General features: G+C 43.1%; 1 protein-coding gene across 1 annotated transcript; it reads right to left on the minus strand.

Annotated features, from left to right (window-relative positions):
• Nucleotides 1-711: 711 nt before the first annotated feature.
• LOC112891501 (zinc finger BED domain-containing protein RICESLEEPER 1-like) lies at nt 712-1,726 on the minus strand. The gene is made up of 2 exons (XM_025958382.1): nt 959-1,726; nt 712-875 (listed from the first exon to the last, which is right to left on the minus strand). Exons 1-2 carry the CDS (start codon nt 1,700-1,702, stop codon nt 867-869), a joined length of 753 nt encoding a protein of 250 aa, XP_025814167.1. The 5' UTR covers nt 1,703-1,726; the 3' UTR covers nt 712-866.
• Nucleotides 1,727-20,645: the final 18,919 nt, after the last annotated feature.

A 20,645-nucleotide genomic window follows, 5' to 3' on the forward strand; every position in this document is an offset into this window, starting at 1 on the left:
ACACTTCAAGATCATACGAGAACGACTATCTATAAGACTAACATCTACACTACCAGTTTTCCCATACCAAACTAAGAATAATCAAGACTGATACTGATATTCATGTAACCGAAAAAGGAAAATAACTTTGCATTTCTACCAGTGAATTAGATGTGGTTGGTTCCTTGTTGACCTTCGCCATATATAGATGGCCAACGGGCCGGCCCGGCACGGCACGGCCCAGGCCCGGCCGGGTTCGGGCCTTTTTTTCTCAGCCCGGCACGGCCCGATTAGGACCTCGGGCCGTGCCGTGCCGGCCCATGGGCGAGGGTCTCGGCCCAAGGCACGGCACGCCACCGGTATAACCGTGCCGGGCCAGCCCGTTTGGCCCGTCTAGCCCGTCAGCCCAATAGCCCGTGAGCCCTTATTTCAGCCCGTAAATTAGAACTTCAGTAATTTCACATCAATATTACAGTTAAGTTTCATTTTCAGAACATTCAATGATTCAAAATATAATCAAATTTCAAACAGTATAATCAAACTTCACACATTCTCAATAGAAAGAACAGAATAAAGTCTCAAAATACTGAAAGTTCAATGCCTTTGTGAGGTTATGAGTTGTACAAGCGTTTTGCTGCCTCGTTAAAAACCTTTCTAAGTAAAAACTCATATCAACTACATGAGAAAACCCTAGAAAGGAAAAGAGTACAGCAACAACTCATTCCCACTTAGGCATTCTTCAATCCTCATCTAGGTACAGATTTTCGAAGGCATTCTCCACTTCATAGTCCACCAAATTGTGTTGCGCCCTAGCTGCTCCAAGCTCCCAATCCTTCAAGCAAGACAAAATCTCGACCATATCACTTGTCAAACGTCGCCGCCGCTCCTCAATGACCCTGCCAGCAAGACTAAATGTAGATTCGGAACTAATGGTAGAAACAGGAACAGTCATAACATCTTTAACAAGGATAGAAAGTACCGGGTATATACGCTTGTGAATTTGCCACCAATTAAGAATGTTGAATTCATCATCATATTGGTGAACCGTCTCACTTTCAAGGTACGTTACCAACTCAGAACCTTGAGATTCAAACGCTGTGGAGGTTGATGGCTCAATGACTTCAGAACCATCACCATACATCATTTCAAACAATAGTCTCTTCTTTCCAGTAACACTTGATGCTTGTTGGCTTTGTCGCTGTAAACGAACTGCACCAAACTTTGTTTCATACTTGCAAAAAATTCTAGTTAACTCAGCACGCACATTATCATAGTAATTGGAATAATCAACATCAGTAAATTGACTAAGAAGGTTTAAAACTTTATTAAAACCTCTCATCTTGCATCTAGGATCCAATATAAAGGCAATTGAGTACAGCAAGGGTATTTTTTTCCAGTACTTAAAAAACTTTTGTTTCATAGGAATCACTGCATGACCAATCAAATCATCATTCTCATAAGTTTTCAAATGCTTAGCAATACTACCAATATGATGTAGCATAAGAGGTGCAGTGGGATAATAAACTCCAGATAATTCAACAGTAGAATCATAGAACAACTCAAGGAATAGTAAAATTTTTTCAGCAACATACCAGTGATCGTCTGTTAGTAAGGTCTGACCTGTAACCTGCTTGTAGTGAGTATCAATAAACACAGAAAAAGTACTTCTGTATGGGATAAGATGCTTAAGCATGAGAAAGGTAGAATTCCATCTAATGTCCATATCTAAACCAAACTTTCTAGGGCGTACCCCCATGGCAATACAATAGGATTTGTATGCAGCAATGCGTTGGTTAGATGAGTTGACAAATGAAATTGCAGTTCTAAATGCATCAATATAAGGCTTAAAACGCTTTAAAGCAGACTTAACTATCAGATTTATGATATGGCATGCACATCTAAGAATAAAGAACCAATATATCCAGAAAATTTTGGAGTCAAAGAATCCATAGCAGAAGTATTGGCAGAAGCATTATCAAGTGTAAAAGAAAAGATTTTATCATTTAAACCCCACTCATCAATCACTACACTAATACGCTCAGCAATATTGACACCAGAATGCGAAACATCAATCAATTTCAAACCTATCAACCTTTTTTCTGGCTCCCAATCAGAATTGATATAATGAGCAACTACACTAAGGTAATCCTCCTTAGCATTACCATTCCATATATCAGAAGTTATAGCAATAGAAGAACAGGACTTAAAGCATTCCATAAGCACAGTACGACTCTGATTGAAAAGCTTAACAAAGTCTCTAGTACTGGTTTGCCTAGAAACAGATACATATCTAGGATTATGAGCAGTTTGAATAAAGTGAACAAAAGCATCATATGCACCAATACCAAGTGGAAGATCTAATCTAGCAATTAAACGACATAGTTCCATACGAGCAACATCAGCATTATATTCCCAATTACGAACAGAGCCATCAGAATTGAATTGAAGTACTGATTGAGATTGAGTCTTAGCAGTACGAGCAGCCTTAGAAATACAAGCCTTTTGATGCCGTAACAAGTGACCAGTGCCACCACCAGATGTAGCAGTCAAGACTTTCTTACAGAAATTACACTTAGCAGCATACCTGAGTCGCTTACCATCCACCATCTTGTACAGCTGCTCGAAGTCGTTCCAACAAACAGAGGTGCAAGCCCTAGTCCTTTGGCTCTGACTCTGAGCAGGTGCGCTCGCTGCTGTGCTTGGTGTTCCTGCTGCAGCATCCCCTGTTGCATTTGCATCATCCCCTTGAGCTTGAGTCGCAGAGCCACCCACATCAGAGCCGAACAAGGCATCACGTCCATCGGCATCTCCACCACAAGCGTCGTCGAGATCTATAGAGATCGGGTCAAGAGACTCTGCATTCTCACCCGTCATCGAACCCTCTCCAGCAGACCGACGGGACGACCGCGGCGGTGGCCGGAACCCATTTCCATTGGGAGGCCGGGGTGTCTCCATGGGCTAAGCCTGCGAGGCCGCGACCAGCGCGACCAGAGACAGAGAGGGAGGGAGGCAGGGGGAGCGGGAGCCGGGAGCACGACCAGAGACAGAGAGGGAGGGAGGCAGGGGGAGCGGGAGCCGGGAGCGCAGGCCAGAGACAGAGAGGGAGGGAGGCCGGGGGCCGCAGGCCGCTGGGCACGGGGGAGGGGGCGCCGCCCGCCGGGGGCAGCAGGCCGCTGGGCGCGGGGGAGGGGGCGCCGCCCGCCGGGGGCAGCAGGCCGCCGGGCGCGGGGGAGGGGGCCGCCGCCGCCGGGGGCCGCAGGCCGCCGGGCGCGGGGGAGGGGGCCGCCGCCCGCCGGGGGCCGCAGGCCGCCGGGCGCGGGGGAGGGCTCGCCGCCCGCCGGGGGCAGCAGGCCGCCGGGCGCGGGGGATGGGGCCGCCGCCCGCCGGGGGGAGCAGGCCGCAGGGCGCGGCGGCGCGGGGGAGGGGGCCGCCGCCCGCCGGGCGGAGAAGGCCGCAGGGCGCGGCCGCGCGGGGGAGGGGTCCGCCGGGCGGAGCAGGCCGCAGGGCGCGGCCGCGCGGGGAGGGGGCCGCCGGGGGGGGGGGGGGAGCCGGCGCCGGGGAGGAAGCGCAGGGAGGCCGGAGGCGGAGAGGAAGCGCGAGCGCGGAGAGGAGAGCCAGCCCAGCCGCCACGAGAGGGAGAGGGACTGAGGGTCTGAGGGAGGGAGGACGGGTTAGGGTTAGGGTTAGGTCGGGAGACGGGGACTCGGGTATATATATACGGGCTCTATACGGGCCGTTTTTTTTCGGGCCGTGCCATTATTCGGACCGTGCTGCCCACGGACTTCAGCGGGCCGCTAGTTACACGGGCCGTGCCGTGCCGCCCATCGTGCTCAGCTGCCGGCCCAAGAACGGCCCAATGACCGGGCCCGTGCCAGCCCGGGCCCGTTTACAGTCGGGCCGTGCCGTGCCTGGACCGGGCCAAAATCGTCGTGCTTCGTGCCAGCCCGTATAGCCCGGCCCAAATGTACATCTATATCGCCATACTTGTTTTAGCCAAATTTAAGCTCTTGCATTCGAAATACGGAAAATTTGCCCACCATTTGGTTCGATGCCACGCACTGTCACTTTGTGATGCTAATAGAATCATCTAGCCTCACCACTTTAATTTTGTTCATTTTTCAGGATCAAATATAGGCCACAAAATTGGGGTCCCTAGTTAGGCTTGTAAGTTTTCTAGTGTATATGGTCCCAAATTGGGGCTTATGAGTTATTTATCCAAGCAAACAAGACAACTCCCAAGTAAATAAGATTATCTCAAGGATGACGATCTGGAAAGCCTAAAGGCCCCCAAACGGCTCCTCCAACAAATATAAATCTCCCAAGAGATGTTTACGAGATAAAAAATATTGATGATTGAGGAAAAGGTTCAATAAATTCTGCAAGCTAGGAATCAAACTTAATATGAATTATGTTATCATTGAGAAGAAGATTGGTCAGGAAAGGTAAAGCATGCATGGAGCAAGGATAATACTATTTAAGACCCCTATTTATGTGAGGCATGATAAGGCATCACTTGCTAGTTGATAATAATGGGAAACATCTAAACAAGAACAGAAGGATTCCCGAACAGAACTTTCATACTGTTCGTCATCAACTAACGTTCACTGCTTCTAAGGTTAACCTGGAAAAGGGGAAAAGGAAAATGGGAGAGATGGAGACTTGGAAAGAAATGGATGCGCTGTCAAGAGAAGAATCTATCAAGCGCTTGCATTTTCTTTAGAGATGTTCCTCTGTGCATGCAGCTAACAGTTCCGTCAGACTAGACGGTTACTAAATCACGCAGTTACATGTGGGGTGTGGGGAACAATTGCGCATACTGAGAATATTGTTCGAGGCTGGAAAATGGGCAGTTGTGTGTACCAACTTGTGCGACGATCGAGCACGTAAGCTAGGTTATCAAAGATGGTAACTCCTATAAGTTGGGCTCGATATTGATTTCTTCCGACAAAAGATAGATTCCCCCATCAATTTGTCTGAAAAAAGGGGAAACATAAACATATTCATAATAAACATTCGCTTAATTATATGTTGGAGACTGTAGCAGGTCTATATATGTAAACTAATTATTGCTTGTATGGCATGTGTTTAAAGGTGCACATATATTATGTACGCGTATATACGCACTTGGTCTCCTCATGATCTCGTCAGGAATATAGGAATATTTCTCTGCCCATGTGGGAACTGAATCGTTTTTCCTCCCAATTCAGAAGTCCCATATTCCGAGCAAGCCCTCGCATCACTCTCACCAGATATCTCCATCTACCCAGGGATCAAGGAACAAATGTGCAGCAATAATGGAGCCCGGCCCCGGAGGGGATCAGGGGAGGATGAGGAAAACCCAAGAAAAGGAGAGGTCAACAGGGCCTACCACAAAATTCTATGCCCACGCACACACAAGCTAAGCAACGCTAAGCCAATGCAAGTGATGACTAACCTCCCATCTACCCATCTCGTTCGTCCATTCTATTCATCAGCTCCAGCTGCTGGAGCCTGATCGATATGTGGATTCGACTGATTTTGCAAGTGGGTATCCCATTCCCGAGCAATGCAATCCATAAAGCCGCCGGCGAGGGCTCGAGGCATCTCATCACTTTACTTTCCCTCTTACTAACTCCCGTTCTCCGTCAAACCAATGGTCCTCATCAGCGCTAGTATTGCAATGCTACGTGCCATCTGCATTCACAGTATTGATTCGTTTATTTACCAAAGGACTATGATTTTCATACCCTTTTTTTCACCCCCTAGATAGCCATCAGATCTCCATTCGACGTTTATAACTGTTTCTCTCCAAGTAGATAAGTGTCATCCACCCCAAACACTGTGTTCACATTTCTCTTCAATTTAGTACCTTCCACCAGGGATGGAGCTAGAAATGCAAGGGTGGGGTATTGTTGGTTGCTTGTATTATGGTTTGCATTGGTGCTAAAGTACTTAAATTTGAGCTGTCTAGCTATCTGTTCTGATCCTGTTAATTTTATCTCCAACTGATCCAAACAGGTTTACCTAATTCTCATCTGCTCCCTCTGTTCCAAATTGTAGGTCGTTTTGGCAATTCTAAATACATAGTTTTTATTATGCATGTATAGCAAAAACTATGTATCTAAATTTGCTAGAACGATGTATAATTTGAAACGGAAGGAGTACCATCCATGGCCTGTGAGTACTGCTGTAGCGGCAACACCCTGCCCACGCTCCACCACTGCCTCCCACAGCCCTATGAATGCTTGCCTCCCCATCTTATTACCTCTCTGTCCCAACCCCCTCTCATCTGACCCTAATAACTTGGCCAGACAGTTGCCGCAGAGTACAACAATTCAGCGAATAAAACTCGGTAACAATCAATTTGAAAGGATCATGAGTCTTCAGGCCCTTTGCGACTTTACTCGTACAGTCAAATATCATTGCCATAATATATGTATGAGGTAGCTTTTCCTCTCTTTTTCAGATGTTACATGCTTTCTCCATTTTTTCTCTCTTATGAGTGAGGATAAACATGCCAATGCCCTTTTTAGATATCACCCGCGATAATGAAATGTTTCTTTTCACCTTTTGTGCTCTCCAAGCATGCATCATCGAACAGCCGCATCACATGCTCTTGAAAGCCACGGATGGCCCATGCACCTTTGAACCTTAAATAAATTAAATTATTGGAGAACAATCTACCTTTCTTCATGCATCCAATGTATAGCCCAGCAGGCGCGCGCGGGAATATGAGGTAGTGCTAATAGGAATTTGACGGGTGGTCCGCCTCACCACCTATGTGCTTGTGCCATCTGCTACTCCCTAGATCTTCATATCTCTCACCCGTCCTGCATGTCATGTGTTCACCCAACCAAAAACCAAAAGGCTATCTTTGCACTGATGTCGAAGTTGGGACTGATCAAAGGCTAAGCAGTAATCCTAGCTCTTAGGAAAGTCATATCCCGATTTTGCAGCTTGCCCAGTTGATAGTGGATGTCATCGAGCTTAAATACACACCTCATATTTAAGTGGATGCCAGAGCTGCTAGCATAATTTCATATCTGATTAGAGAATAAATATTCTCCAATAATGACATGTAAACAAATTGTCCTCATTGAGCAAATGCAGGTGGCAGCTCATTGGGCAAAGCACATGCAGCAGGTGGTGTGGCAGAGTGACGACGAGGTGTGAGCGTACACTAGTGAAGAGTGAAAGGCGGCGATGCGGCCAAAAGAGGGTAAATAGGAACCTTTAAATAAAAATCCATTGTAAGAATCATGGTATGAATCTCAAACTAACAAAGACATCTCTCTCCAAGCGAAGCCAAGTTCTCACAATAGAGCTATTGAACCTAGGATTAGCACTAATTAAGAAGGCCTAAATAGTGTAAGCCAACACACACACACACACACAAAAGGCAAAACGAGCAAAGCTGAAGCAAACCCATCAATAAACAAACTTCTCAAAACCCCTACATCCCGGACATGCGCTCGGTCTGACCGCTGGAGCACTTTTTCACAAACATGCAAACACCACTTCCCAACAGTTGGGACTGACCAGCAGGAAGATGCATGCGATCTGAGCCCTAGCTGAAAACAAATTCAAAAAAATAGCATATACACTCATCTCGAATCCAAGATCCCAAACTCCCAAACCGATCAAATGACCTTCAAATACAATGAAGTTTTAGGCATCAATATTCATAAGAACAAAATTTCATGAAAACTCTAGGAAAAGAAACTTGGATAAAATCCATAAATTTGAAGTGCTCGCGAAGGGATTTGGTCTAAGATTATTGAAAGACTGTTCCCACACGCCCTAGCACATTGGATCCATATAAGAAATCCATCATAAATAGCTCCTGATTGGAAGAATAAAAATCCAAGGGAAAACTTCCAATCCAAAAATCATAAAAAAAGATAGAAAGAAACTAGACCAGTTGGTCACACACATGGTAGAGTGCAGGGTGGACCGGCCAAGGTTCGAACTTGGTTCTCGCGCCACGTCTCTCGGCGTGGCAGGAGGCTTACCCTCCGGCCTCTACTAGAAAGAAACTGGAAGAGGAGTGAAATTAGCATGACTTACAAATTCCAGAGGAATTTGACTGAATGTCATCAAGATGCATATGTTCAAGAGTATCGATATAATACCGCACTCATCCTCCCTTTCTTGAGGAAATTAAGAAAGTAGAGCTTACATATTGATTTCGCTTTCCTTCTCTCACATGAAGCACTCACAAGCCAAGATGCAAGGAAATAATAAAACTAGGATCCCAAGATGTTGGCTAAATCTAGCCATCTCTCGTATAAATATGTGGATTGGACATTTCTCAAGCTGCCCTACTACTTCGTACTAGGTACATACCCCTAAGGGGGAAAACCAATTATCTTTTTACTCTTGCATTGGATGGACCCGGAACCTTTATAACTAGGCGTAATAATGGGTTAAAACCCGTTCCTAACCCAATCCAACCCACAAAAATTTAATTTATTTTGTAAACCCACCCACCCCATAATTATATAATCTAGACCCAACTTTATCCAACCCACCAATTGGTAGAACCCCTGGGTTGCTAAAAAAACACATGGATTTAATAAATATCATATAGAATCTTGCCATAAAAGTTAGACCTTGTATTTGCACCATTATACAAGGCAACTAAATATTATTACCCATTTTGAACCCACTGACCCACCCCGATCCACTAAATATTATAACCTATTTTTATCCATCTAAACATACTCCACAATATAATACACCCTACAAAACCATTTCAACCCACTCCATAGCAGGCCTATTTATAACTTTGCTTTGCCTTGACGCAAACTTCCTGATTGTGCCACCAGTGGGGGAACAATGACATGAAACCAAGGGTAATCTAGTTCGCAAAACTTTTCACTACTTCCATTAGCTCAATCAATTCCACATCTACCATGCCTAATGTAGATGAGTCATAAGAAGAAGAGAAAAGGGCAAAGAAAGTAAGGTGTAAAGACACAGGTGGTGGTGGATCGGAGGCAGCACGAGAGCTCTCTGACTCTGAGCAGTCACGCAGCTGTGATCGCGAGCGCAGTGACGGCTGATGGAAGCAAGTTGGGCGTGTTGATCTTCAATGGAGGCAGCGCGAGCACAGATGTCCACAAAATTTCAATCCAAACTGATTTTCTAAAGAAGTTCTCATGGCTTTTTGGGATGTGTTCGGAAGGACGGGAGCACGCCGCGTGATGTTCTCGAGGTGAGGTATAGCCTCTAGTTACATCATGCGTGATGTCTGCATTACTGTGTGTGTCAAACACTTTGTTGCTTTCTAGCTATATACCGTCAACTATAGAATAACACTGTCGGTAACACGAGGAATTCAATGCTAGTACTGGTACCTATCCTTGGTTGACCTGTTCTACTAGCCAGCGCTGCTTGTCTTCATTCGTTATCCCCCGTTCAAGAGAATATAAGATGTCCTCATCGATGCATCTCTAAAAGACACCTGAGAAATGAAGTCAGGGACGTCAAAGACAGCGGCGTGCCTGCAACTAGACGCCTATGACTACAACATGCATTCAAACGTGATCACCCAAAACATATAGAAATCAAATTATGTCTCTAATACTAACTTTGTCGGTCAATGTCGGAACAAGGAATTTATGATAAAATGTATCAAATAATAAGTTTACCAAGTAACAATAACTAATTGATGAATGGGGCTATTGTGGTAGCCGTATTACAATGCTATTCAAACCACATGGTTTCAAGAGTATTCGCGTAAAAAAAAGTAACTTTCGACCATCAATATATATCTAAAGAATAACGTAGATTAAAATGTAATATACATGTTTGTAGGTGATTAGTAAAACTACTTTCACAATATAATTATATTTATTTGGAATGACATACATAAAAATGATAGTCAAACTTTCACCTTGTGAACCGTATCTATGCCATATATTTGAATAAGAGAAAGTATTAATCTGTCAAGTTTTTATTACAGAGCATATTACAGATAGGGAAAAGTCCGGTTTACATCATTTAAAAAATATTAAAAGTCCGATTTTCAACCTTAAACTACAAAACCGGATAAGAGAGGCCATTCAACTGTTGAAACTGAGCAAACTTGGTCCATGGGGTGGTTTCGAAGGTTGTTTTGTAATTTTTTAAAAAAATAAAAAATACTAATTAGATCTTAAAAATCAAAACTAATTCATTTTAAATCAAAAAAATATAAAACTAGTACCCAAAATTTTTCTAAAAATGTAACCTATCTATTATTACTTTATTTGAATCTTATTTATTTAAAAATAGGCATAACTACAAGCAACCAAATACTATGAACATAAAAATAATCCGAATAACTGATAAGTATATAGATAGGTTATATTTTTAGAAAAAATTTGATACTCATTTTGTATTTTTTGGATTTGAAATGAATTATTAGTTCAAATTTGAATATATTTAATTTTTACAAAATGGAAAACCATATTCGAAACCACCTAAGGACCAAATTTGTCCGGTTTTAATAGTTGGATGGCCTCTCTTAGCCGGTTTTGTAGCTTAAGGTTGAAAATCGGATTCTTACAGTTTAAGAGTGTAAACCGAATTTTTTCCTTACAGATACTAGTATCATCATACTACTACAAAAATGATTTGCAGGATGCCCTATTTTTTTCTAAGAACGGGTCAAAAGCTAACCCGCTCCTACAAATGGAGCGCGGTTACTGTAGAATCCGACCCGCTCCTAGAAAAGCATTTTTAGGGGCGGGTGACGCCATCACCCGCATCGAAAAATAGCATTTCTAGGGGCAGATGATGGCGTCACCCATCCCTAAAAATGCATTTTTAAGGGCGGATGATGCCATGACCCGTCCCTAAAAATGGTTTCACATAAAAAATTTATAAATTTTTCATATAATTTCAGATGAAGTCAAACTTTATATCAAAATTATAGAGAATGATGAGATCTAAAACTTTATAGTTGATAAATTTTTCATTAAGATCATTTAGTGGTCCAAAAAAATATTATGAATCTGCATATGGCTACGACTACATAAGTATCTCGTACGACTCAAGTCATACTTTGAGGTTTCAACAATTTTAACCTTTTAATACACTAAAATATATTTGGCATATTTTTTTATCTATAGTTCACAATAACCATAGGGTAGAAGTTTCACTTTTTTATTTATTTTGCTATATGGAAAGATTTAAATAAATTTTTGGACTAAAATTGAAAAATATTTTTAGGGACGGGTGGTAGCGTCACCCGCCCCTAGAAACGGATTTCTAGAGGCGGGTGATGGCGTCACTGTTGTCGGTCAAAACCTGCCGGCGAGCAGCGACAGGCAACACGAGGAACTGGGAGGCTTCCGGGACTGCTGGTGAGCCCCAGTCCCTCGGTCAACGGCCCAGGATCCGGCACACGCCCTGGCTTCGGAGGCGCTAGGCGTGCCACCTGACCTTGTACCTGATCAGGAAAGTGTTATGTATTAGTCTCCTGCATGCACAGACATGTGTAAACATTAGTCCAAGCCGTAATCGGCTCATTAGAGGATTCCCGGTATCGGCTATAAAGAGCCGATTGTGTTCAGTACCGGATCGGATCTATAAATAAAGCGAATTCATCCAATGATAATGTCAATATTGCTTTGTAAATCTTAAGCTAATCCAATCTACGATGGTTAAAGCTTTCACTGCATAATCGGATAATCCTACACGTGATTGAGCCTAACAAATACCAAAGGTAACGACGGAAACAACCTAAACAGAGGCCTAAAAACCAACAAAAAAGCCAATTTCCGGAACAATCTCCTTTTAAGCTATTACCAGATATCAATCGTACTGCCGAAACTTTCAACTCGTTTGTAGGGCCTAATTATGCAGATATTAAACTAAATCTTTAACAACCAGAGACTACCTACAACAGATTGGATCTACTAAACAAGAACTAAGCAAGATGCAGCCTGTAATATCCAGGTAGTTAGACAACTAGATACTAAGTTTGGGTGTATTATATGTAAGCAGGTTATAGTGTATACAAGTTGTACAATGCAATAAGGGTATATTTGTAAATTATGAGTTTTATAAATTCTTATGTGCAAGTGTGTAAAAATGTTCTTAAGTGTCAAATTTCAGAGGGCCATAGAAAAGAAAAGAGCAAAAGTTAAATAAACCTAAGGGGAATAGACTTTATATGAAATTAAGGACCTTTATGTAATTAATACAAAGATATAAGGACTTACATGTGAAATGGTAAAAAGATAAAAGTAAAACTTAGTTTTACCTAAGGACTAAAGTGTAAAAAGAGCTAGTCATGATTACTGCAGAAAAAACTTACCAAGAGACCCCAAACATTAGAGTATTTTGTTTAAATTAACACATAAAGTTTATAATTTAAGTTGTGTTCAAAAGTTCAAAATAAAATAGTACCCTTTGAGATTTTGAACTCGAGCTCTAAAGCATTCTTGTAGGATTTGAAATTCTCTACAACTTTGCTTTAGACATTTTTCTCATTAGGATTTTGTATCAATGGGAAAATTTTAGTTTACAGAGGAGTCCCTGGAGTTTTTGGAAATCACAGACTAGTCCTTCTGACTCCAGTCTGCTTCTTCCTCCTCTGACCGCGCCGCTTCCCCCTTCTGCTCTGCTCCTGTCGCCGCCGTTCACCGCCGGCACAGCTTCCCGAGCGCCACCACCAGCTGCAGCACACATCCACGCGTCATCTCCCCTCCATTCCGGCCGTTTCCCTCTCCTTTCCTGGCCGCACGCGCGCGCGCCACGACATCCCCGAGCTTCCTCCGGTCGCCACCTCCTCGCTGCCGTGGAACGCTCACCTCAGAGCCTTAACCTTCTCCCTTTCGCGCGCAACAGCACCACTTCAACACACACGGCCTATTCTGTTACTTCCAGAGCCTAATTTCCAGTACCCGAGCTGCATTCCGCCGCCACCGTCCCCTTCCACTCCGGCCGCGCACGGCACGCCCGTGGGCAGCCCACACCGGACCTCCTCCGCCTCAACCAACACCGGCACAAGCTTTCCCGTAGTCCCCTGGTGCTCCTCGACCACTCGTGGCCCTCCAATTTCCATTGAAAACTCGTCGCCGACGATCACCATCCGCCGCCGCCCTCGGCCTCACCGTGGGCAGCACCACTCAAGCAGTCCCGAACCACCACATCACCATAAACAGCACCACATCATCACCCTGAAGCTGTACGACCCATTCATTGACCCTCTGGTGCATCACAGTGCCTTCTCGACGCTCGCCGGCGTTCTTCCTCGCCGCCGCCGCATCGGTCTCCGTCGAATTCCCTCGATCCAGCATGATTTCATCCAATTGATGGCACGTACACGTTCCCCACGACTCACTGGTGCTCGTGCGCAGGTTACTTGCCGACATTCGCCACCGGAGCTCCGCAGTCGACGGTGACCCCTCCGCCGTCACTTCGGGCTCAAGTCGAACACCACTGTTCCGGCCATCCCCGTCCACGACACGTAGCGCATCGAGACCACAGTAAGCTCCGGACCCGATTCCTGCACTTGGACCTCGCCGCCGGTGACCGCCGTCGCTGGAACATGGCCGCCTCACCTTGCTCTGTCTCGGTTCCCAGACCAAGGGCTTCGGGTTAGAAGAAATAGAACTTCAGGGGGTTTTGTGCAAAGGAATAGACTCAGAGAAATAGTAACCAAGGATCCCTTTGTGTAAATTTGGCTGTCAACTTAGAAATTCTGTATCTATTCGAGGAAAAATCATAAAAATGCAAACTAAATTTTGTTGGAATCCTTAAGTCAAATTCGACTACTTTTGTTTAGGAAGTTTGAGCAGTAGGTGTATATTTTCTGATGTAGATTAAATATTAGAAAATAAGTGTTTTAATTGTATCTCATGTTGTAGACATGTGTTAAAGCTGAAATTTGGATCACAGATTGTAGGTGCTATGTATAGCTCTGTGTAAAAAGTTCGAGTACTTTACTGTTCATTTGCTTAGGGTTCGAGTACTTTTTGTTATATGTTGATAAAAGTTACTTAATTTAATTCCAAATGTGTCCCTTCATATTTAGGGCTGAAAAATTTATCTTAGCTTTGTTACAACAGGTGTAATTTTAGATAAAAATTTGAGAAACAGAAACCTAATATAACTTGAGTTATAAATTTCAAACTTAAATTTAAAGGTAATTCATAAATAAAATTGTTATGCATGAAAATATGTTATGGTTCTGTTTTGTATTATTGCAACATATTATTAAGTTTTCAACTAAGAATTAGATGTTAAATAAATTGGATATAATATAATTGATTTATAATGTAATAGTAACTTAAAGTTCATATAAATAATTAGTGAAGTTAATTTATAAAGCTCTTTAATATAAATATTAAGAACCACCCCATTTGTTGTTTCATGCTACTAGTTAGTTAATTAATGTAATTCACCCTGTTGTTTAAATGGATTTAGATGAAACATATAATACTCGATAAATGATTGCCCAGTACAGGGTAACTAAGTTATCTATCAAAATATAACATCCTTTACATGGAATTGCAACTTTATCGTGAAGTGAAATACAAATGTATGCATCCATTAAACTTCATTTTGCATATCATGTAGAATCGACCACTCTCGCCGACGGGGATTATCAGCTGATCCCGGAACAAGAAGAAGTTTATTCTGAAGACCCCGGGAATCTCGTCGCGGATTTCTCTGAAGCCCCGAACCAAGGTTCGGAAGAAAATAGTTTGACTAACCCCAACCCTACCAACGAAGGCAAGCCCCGGACATAACCCCTACTTTATTACACTGCAACCTATACTATTTATGTATATCTTTATGCATTAAGTTCTTAGGAGTTGTTTGTAAACCTTAGTTGCATAATTCTAGGAACCTATGTATTGAACACTAGAACTTGAGTCCGAATAGCTGCTCTGCTTATAGGACCGGTAGAAGTCGAGTGATTTCCTGTCACTCGCGCGATATAGGAATTGTGATGTTTACATTCCTGTTATCATTATAAGGATGACGGACGGGAGTTTTATGAGGTATCATGGTCAAGATGATACCCCGTCTGTTTTGATGAATTTAATAAGGTCGCAGTGTGTGGTAGCGGTGGTTAAGCGTTTGAAAGTACTAGCCACATACCGTGAAATATGGTAAGCGGTAAGCCTAGTAACCGATCGGCCCGAGGAGTGGACATACCCCCCACCACATGTATTTGCTTCTTTTGGTTACTTTGTTCGACGTGTAGGCATATGTGTTGCTGGGCAACCAGGAGTACGGGTTTTGTAGTCGCGCTACAGACGTACGTCCTGCACTTTGGAAGTGCGTATGACCTGCAGTCGCTTGTGGTGGATCTGATCCACGAGTCGGAATGAAAGGTAAACGGTTGCTTCGGAACGACCCTGTGGTGTTCCAAGCGTGTGTGTTAGGTTTACCTTGCAAGGGTTGAATCTCGATTCAGAATCGTCCGCCTCTCACGATGTATGAGACTGCTTATCCCTTTTATCACATAGAGTAACAAGAGTAATTATGTGATTATCAAAAATGATGTTTGAATAAAGATTCTACCATGTTTGAATAGTTATAGGTGCTTACCTAGAATGGTTAATCAACTAGAACCTGAAAGCTAAAAGTTGAAATTAAGGATCTACTCTTTGTTGCTTTTCAGCTGAAAACCTTACCCAAAACCTGAAAAGCCTGCATAAGTCTAGTTATGGGCTAAGGTATACCCAATTCCGGGTAAGCCTTGCTGAGTATTAGTATACTCAGCCTTGCTTTTGTTGATTTACCTCAGGTAATCCCACTGATGAGCCAGCATTCATTACACCGTGGCCTTACCCTTTGCCTGATGGTTGGTCCGTGGAATGGGATCCGTCCCCGGCCAACACAGAATCCGCCGAGTGATGTCATGCCAGGGCTAGCATGACATCTGTAATAAAGACGTGTATAATGTTTACGCTTTTCAAACTCCGCTGCTTTAAATTCAAACTTAAACCTGTTTTGTAATAATCTCTCTTTAATGAGAGCTAATGATGCTTTGTAAATTTTTGTAATATAACTGCCTGTGGTGTAAAATGTATTGGCATTATATCTCTGGACTCACCTTCGTGTGAGGTACCTTGTTGGATCCTGAGTTCGGTGGTTTATCGGGACGTTACCCGACAAACCAATAGTATTATACCGTTTGAAGTATGAGGTAGCCCTCCAGTGAGGACTCGCGTACTTGAGTCGGTATAATTCAGGTTGGTTCTGCCACACAGCCCTTGCACCCGAGCTCGGGCACGATGATCGCTGAACGTTCATAGGTAACAAGCAAAACACGATTAAACATGAAAAGCTATCGTTACTCTATGCGCGTCAAGATAATTAGTGCTACTCACCATCAACAATGCTTCAGAACGAGAAACACACAAAATAAATAAGCAAGGATGACGCTGCCCCGATCACGTAGAGCATGATCGGGGCTGCACGGCACTTACCCGAAGAACCCTAGAACAGGGGAGGCGATGCGCCGAGAGTTGTTGATGAATGATTGCTTCTTCTTATCGTTTACCAATGATACATATTTATAGTCGGTAGACTTTCCTTTCCTAACCAACCCTAACCAAACACGTCACAAATCTTAACTATCTCTATCTAAACTGTTTAAACATACCTATCTATGTACACGGCCTCCTTGGGCCCAAAACATCTACACAGGATCCGATTCGTAAGCCCATTATAATTATCCTTCAAATCCATCTTGCTCCACGGCCCACTTCCAGCCTGTCTAAATTATGGCGATAACAGTCACCCGACCCTACGTATCAATTTTAGAGTTAATATAAAAGAATAGTATGCTCCATAGAGTCACAAGTGACTGTGTATTGTGGTGGAGAGGAAGTTACACGCGAGGCTTGAGGTATGCGGTTTGAACCCTAGGTGATGCAAGTATGCATATTTCATCAAAAAAATTATAACTCAATAGTACAGGAGCTTGTGGTGGTGGGTGGTTGGCTACAGTATTTTTTTAATTTTTATTTTACTATTTTTTATTTTTTATTTTTTATTTTCTGAAAATCGATTTTTAGGGGCGATTATGGCATGATCTGCCCCTAAAAATCGATTTCCAGGGGCGGGTCACGTCGTGACCCGCCCCAACAAATCATTTTCAGGAGCGGGTGCGTTACCCACCTCTAAAAATCGTATTTTTAGCTGCGAGAACTAGGGGCGGGTACCGCACCCACCCATAAAAATACATTTTTACTCACCCCTAAAAACTCTTTTTTAGTAGTGTCACTCCCTTCGTTCCAGATTATTATAAGTCGTTTTAGATTTGTTCTAGTAGTCAAACTTATCAAATATTGATAAAATTTATTTAAAAAATCCATTAACATCTAAAATATCAAAAAAATTCACAGCCAAAAATATATATTACATATTGTATCTAATGAAAGCAGTTTTATGTCCTTGTAGATATTTATCTATTTCTCTATAATTAAAACTTGATCAAAATTAGAGAAGTTTGGCCTATGGTAAAACTAGAATAACTTACAATTTGAAACGGTGGGAGTAGCTAGTTATTGAAGGGAGGCATATATTTGGTACAGGAGACATCAAATGCACTTGTCAAATAATAGAAGACATACATTAAATTCTCTTTCAAAATTTGGAATTTTGAAATTTAAAATTTGAATTCAAATTGAAATTTAGGGAGTATGAAATTTGGGTTCTCATTTTGGAATTATAACTCTATAATGCGTGGTAACTTTGGTAACAAAATACATATGGTACTTCAAAATTCCATGCGTGATACGCACAAGTACAAATACGGTTTCTGCTAGCGCCTCCCATTTGGATGCTAGTGGTTGGTTTTGGCCACCGCCAACATAGATGAGCAGATGGCCGGCCGCTTACGGACCGCGAGCACTGATCCATCTTTGCTGGCGGGCCACTTAAGCAGTACTGGGCACCATTTCCTCTGGGGGCCACCTAAGCACCCGCCAGCAGAAATGACACAGTATATAACCATTTCGCGTCTTCTTCCTTCTCCAGCCTGCCTTCCATTCTTGCCTGAGAGGAGCTCGTGGCCAGGTGGAAAAAAGAGAAATATAAAAAGGGAGATTTTCCTCTTAATTTTCTTGGAGGCACCGACTCTATTAGGTGAGTTTATACTACTCACGACTATTTTTCCAGTTTCTCACGTAAAGTGAGGTTGACTGGCCGGAGAGAGTCAGATTTAAAGTGAGCACAGTGATGTATGTACTTATATAAGTGTTTTAAGTATTCCATCTCCTTAATGTTCTTGTTTCCAATATGCATGTCCAATCTCAGAAGGAATCACCACCGTGAGCGAGCGAGATGGGTCTCCACTCTCCAATCCTACATCAACACCTCTGCCCCCCGGTATAGTTTCAATGCATGGTTTGTGTTCCCGTCACCTCACCCAGATTTTTTTTCATTCAACCCTCATACATGTGGCAGGAATCCAGACAGGGATAGCATTGCACACATGGGCGGTGAATAATTCGAAGTCGAAATCAAGCTCGAAGAAGTAGTGGTGGCAGCGCTGGGCCGGGGCTTGAGCTTTAAAATTATTAGGAGTGAGCGCGGAGGGATCGATCGGCTATAGCTAGCTCGAGATCAGAAACGATCAATAATGGGGGCCGGGCCGATCCATCGCCGTCCTTCCGACAGGCGCAGCGGAAAGATTTGATTCTCCATGACACGTACGCGCAGCATGGTGACATGCCGAGATGCCAATTGGCCTGCACCGGCCGGCGAACGGGCGAGCTAGTGACATGATCCAATGCTATCTAGACGTACCAGAACTGCACAGGCAGGCAGGAGGCAGGCCGTCCGTCTGCACACAACTAGCTATAGGGCTCACATGGAAAGGATCCCCTCTCTCCATGCGCGCCATCGTCGTCGTCGTGGAATTATGTCGGCGGGCTTTATTTCTCTGTGCTAGCTGTTGCTAATGCATTCCCGCTATCTTGACCGTCTCTGATCGGTCGACAGCTCAATGATCAGAACTGATGCATTATTACCTGAAGATGTGCGTGATGTGTGTTATGCAGGCTGAGATAGATTTGGTTAGAGTAGGCCGCTTTGATTCATTGTTCATAACATTATTGCTCACCCAGGTTTGAATATCTGACTCCATGGGTACACAACGCCCGTGATGACTTCATCGATCTCCGATAGTCTCAAGGTATGCCAGCCGGTCCAATAGAGAGAAACATATGGTTGTCGTAAAAAACAGAAAGGGATTAATAATTAAAGACATGTAAAGTGACACGAATGATACGTACTACACTTACAAGGTGGCAATACTCATATATATGTTCAACACGCACTCGTAGCTACTCACGTATATATATCTCATGACGTAGGACGTATCTGACCCAATGATTAGCGTGTACGTGAAGTATATGATCATACTAGAACATTTATAATAGCATATACATTGGGGATGTGACCATGTGAATATACTAATTTTTATATACTAGTATTAAGGTATAATTATAATATATTTAAAAAATATGGGTGCTTTTGAATAAATAAGTATACGGACATACACACAGTGGTATATATATATATATAAAGATACAGATCGCGTAGATGCACGAGGGATTTGTGTGGACATTACATGATGGAGGGGGCATCTACCTTGGGGATGGGCCTCTGCATGATTGTGGGTAGCTATACAGAGAGAATATGCAACCCCCACATAAGACCTGCCTTGCATAGTCTAGTCTTAGCTTCCTAGCCAGCCAGCCTTTTCCCTCATTACAACATACATTGTGACACTGCGCAATAGCCAATAGCGATCGGATCCTCTTCGCCTAGCTTTTCTGCACGATCAGCTAGCTAGCTCGGATAGCAGCAGGCCCGGGCCTTTCACGATCGGAATCACGTAAAGCCCCCGCCAGGGTATAATTTGGGGGGCTCATCTCGTCTCAGGATCAGAGCATCAGATGTATACTGCATACCACATGTGTTATACGACATCTCTGTCGGCCCTGCTGGCCTACTCATAATTGTACTTGCCATAGCTAGCTGCATGCCCTCAGAAATAATGCTGGCATTGGGTACATTATTGTATACTAGCCAATATATCCGTGTATTGCCACGGTAGAAGACCCATACGGATCAGATTTTTTTTTTGCGATGGGTTTTCATCGACACAGATTTTATCGTGTTTTCATGTTCTTATTGTATTCGATTCCATTTAGATTACAATATATAATATAGTTGTTCAATTCTCGTATATACGCTTCAGATCCACCCGTCAGTGATACGTGTTCGATCAAACTAAAATTTCTAATGGAAAAGTTGCGTGCTTTAGTAATAGGTAAAGATATATAGTTGAGTCGATTACTTGACAAGAATTTGTTTGAAATCCACTGCTAGTCTAGAGGAAATTAATTTAGCTGTAGAGAAAAGGTGAGCAACACATTTACTTTAAAAACAAATATACACTGTATTTTGCTGCGACGCGATATAGAAAAGACGTTCATGTGCTACACATAATCCATCAGCAAGAGATGATAATATAGGATCTATTTGTTTGCCTCCTAGATTATACAATCCAGTTTATGGTCTAAGTGTGTATTCGTTTCCCCTTAGAGGGCTCTAAAAAACTTTAGAGTGCTCGCTCCCTCTAAAGAATCGCGGCCTCTAAAGGAAGGACACTCGCGCGATTAGAGGCCGGTTCGGTGCCAAGCCTCTAAACTTTAGATGTT

This window comes from Panicum hallii, chromosome 5 (assembly GCF_002211085.1).
Source record: "Panicum hallii strain FIL2 chromosome 5, PHallii_v3.1, whole genome shotgun sequence".
Taxonomy (NCBI): domain Eukaryota; kingdom Viridiplantae; phylum Streptophyta; class Magnoliopsida; order Poales; family Poaceae; genus Panicum; species Panicum hallii.

Bases quoted from the DNA above. Each gene is read 5' to 3' on its own strand.
- LOC112891501 (XM_025958382.1), bottom strand. From the start codon at position 1,702: ATGGACATTAGATGGAATTCTACCTTTCTCATGCTTAAGCATCTTATC.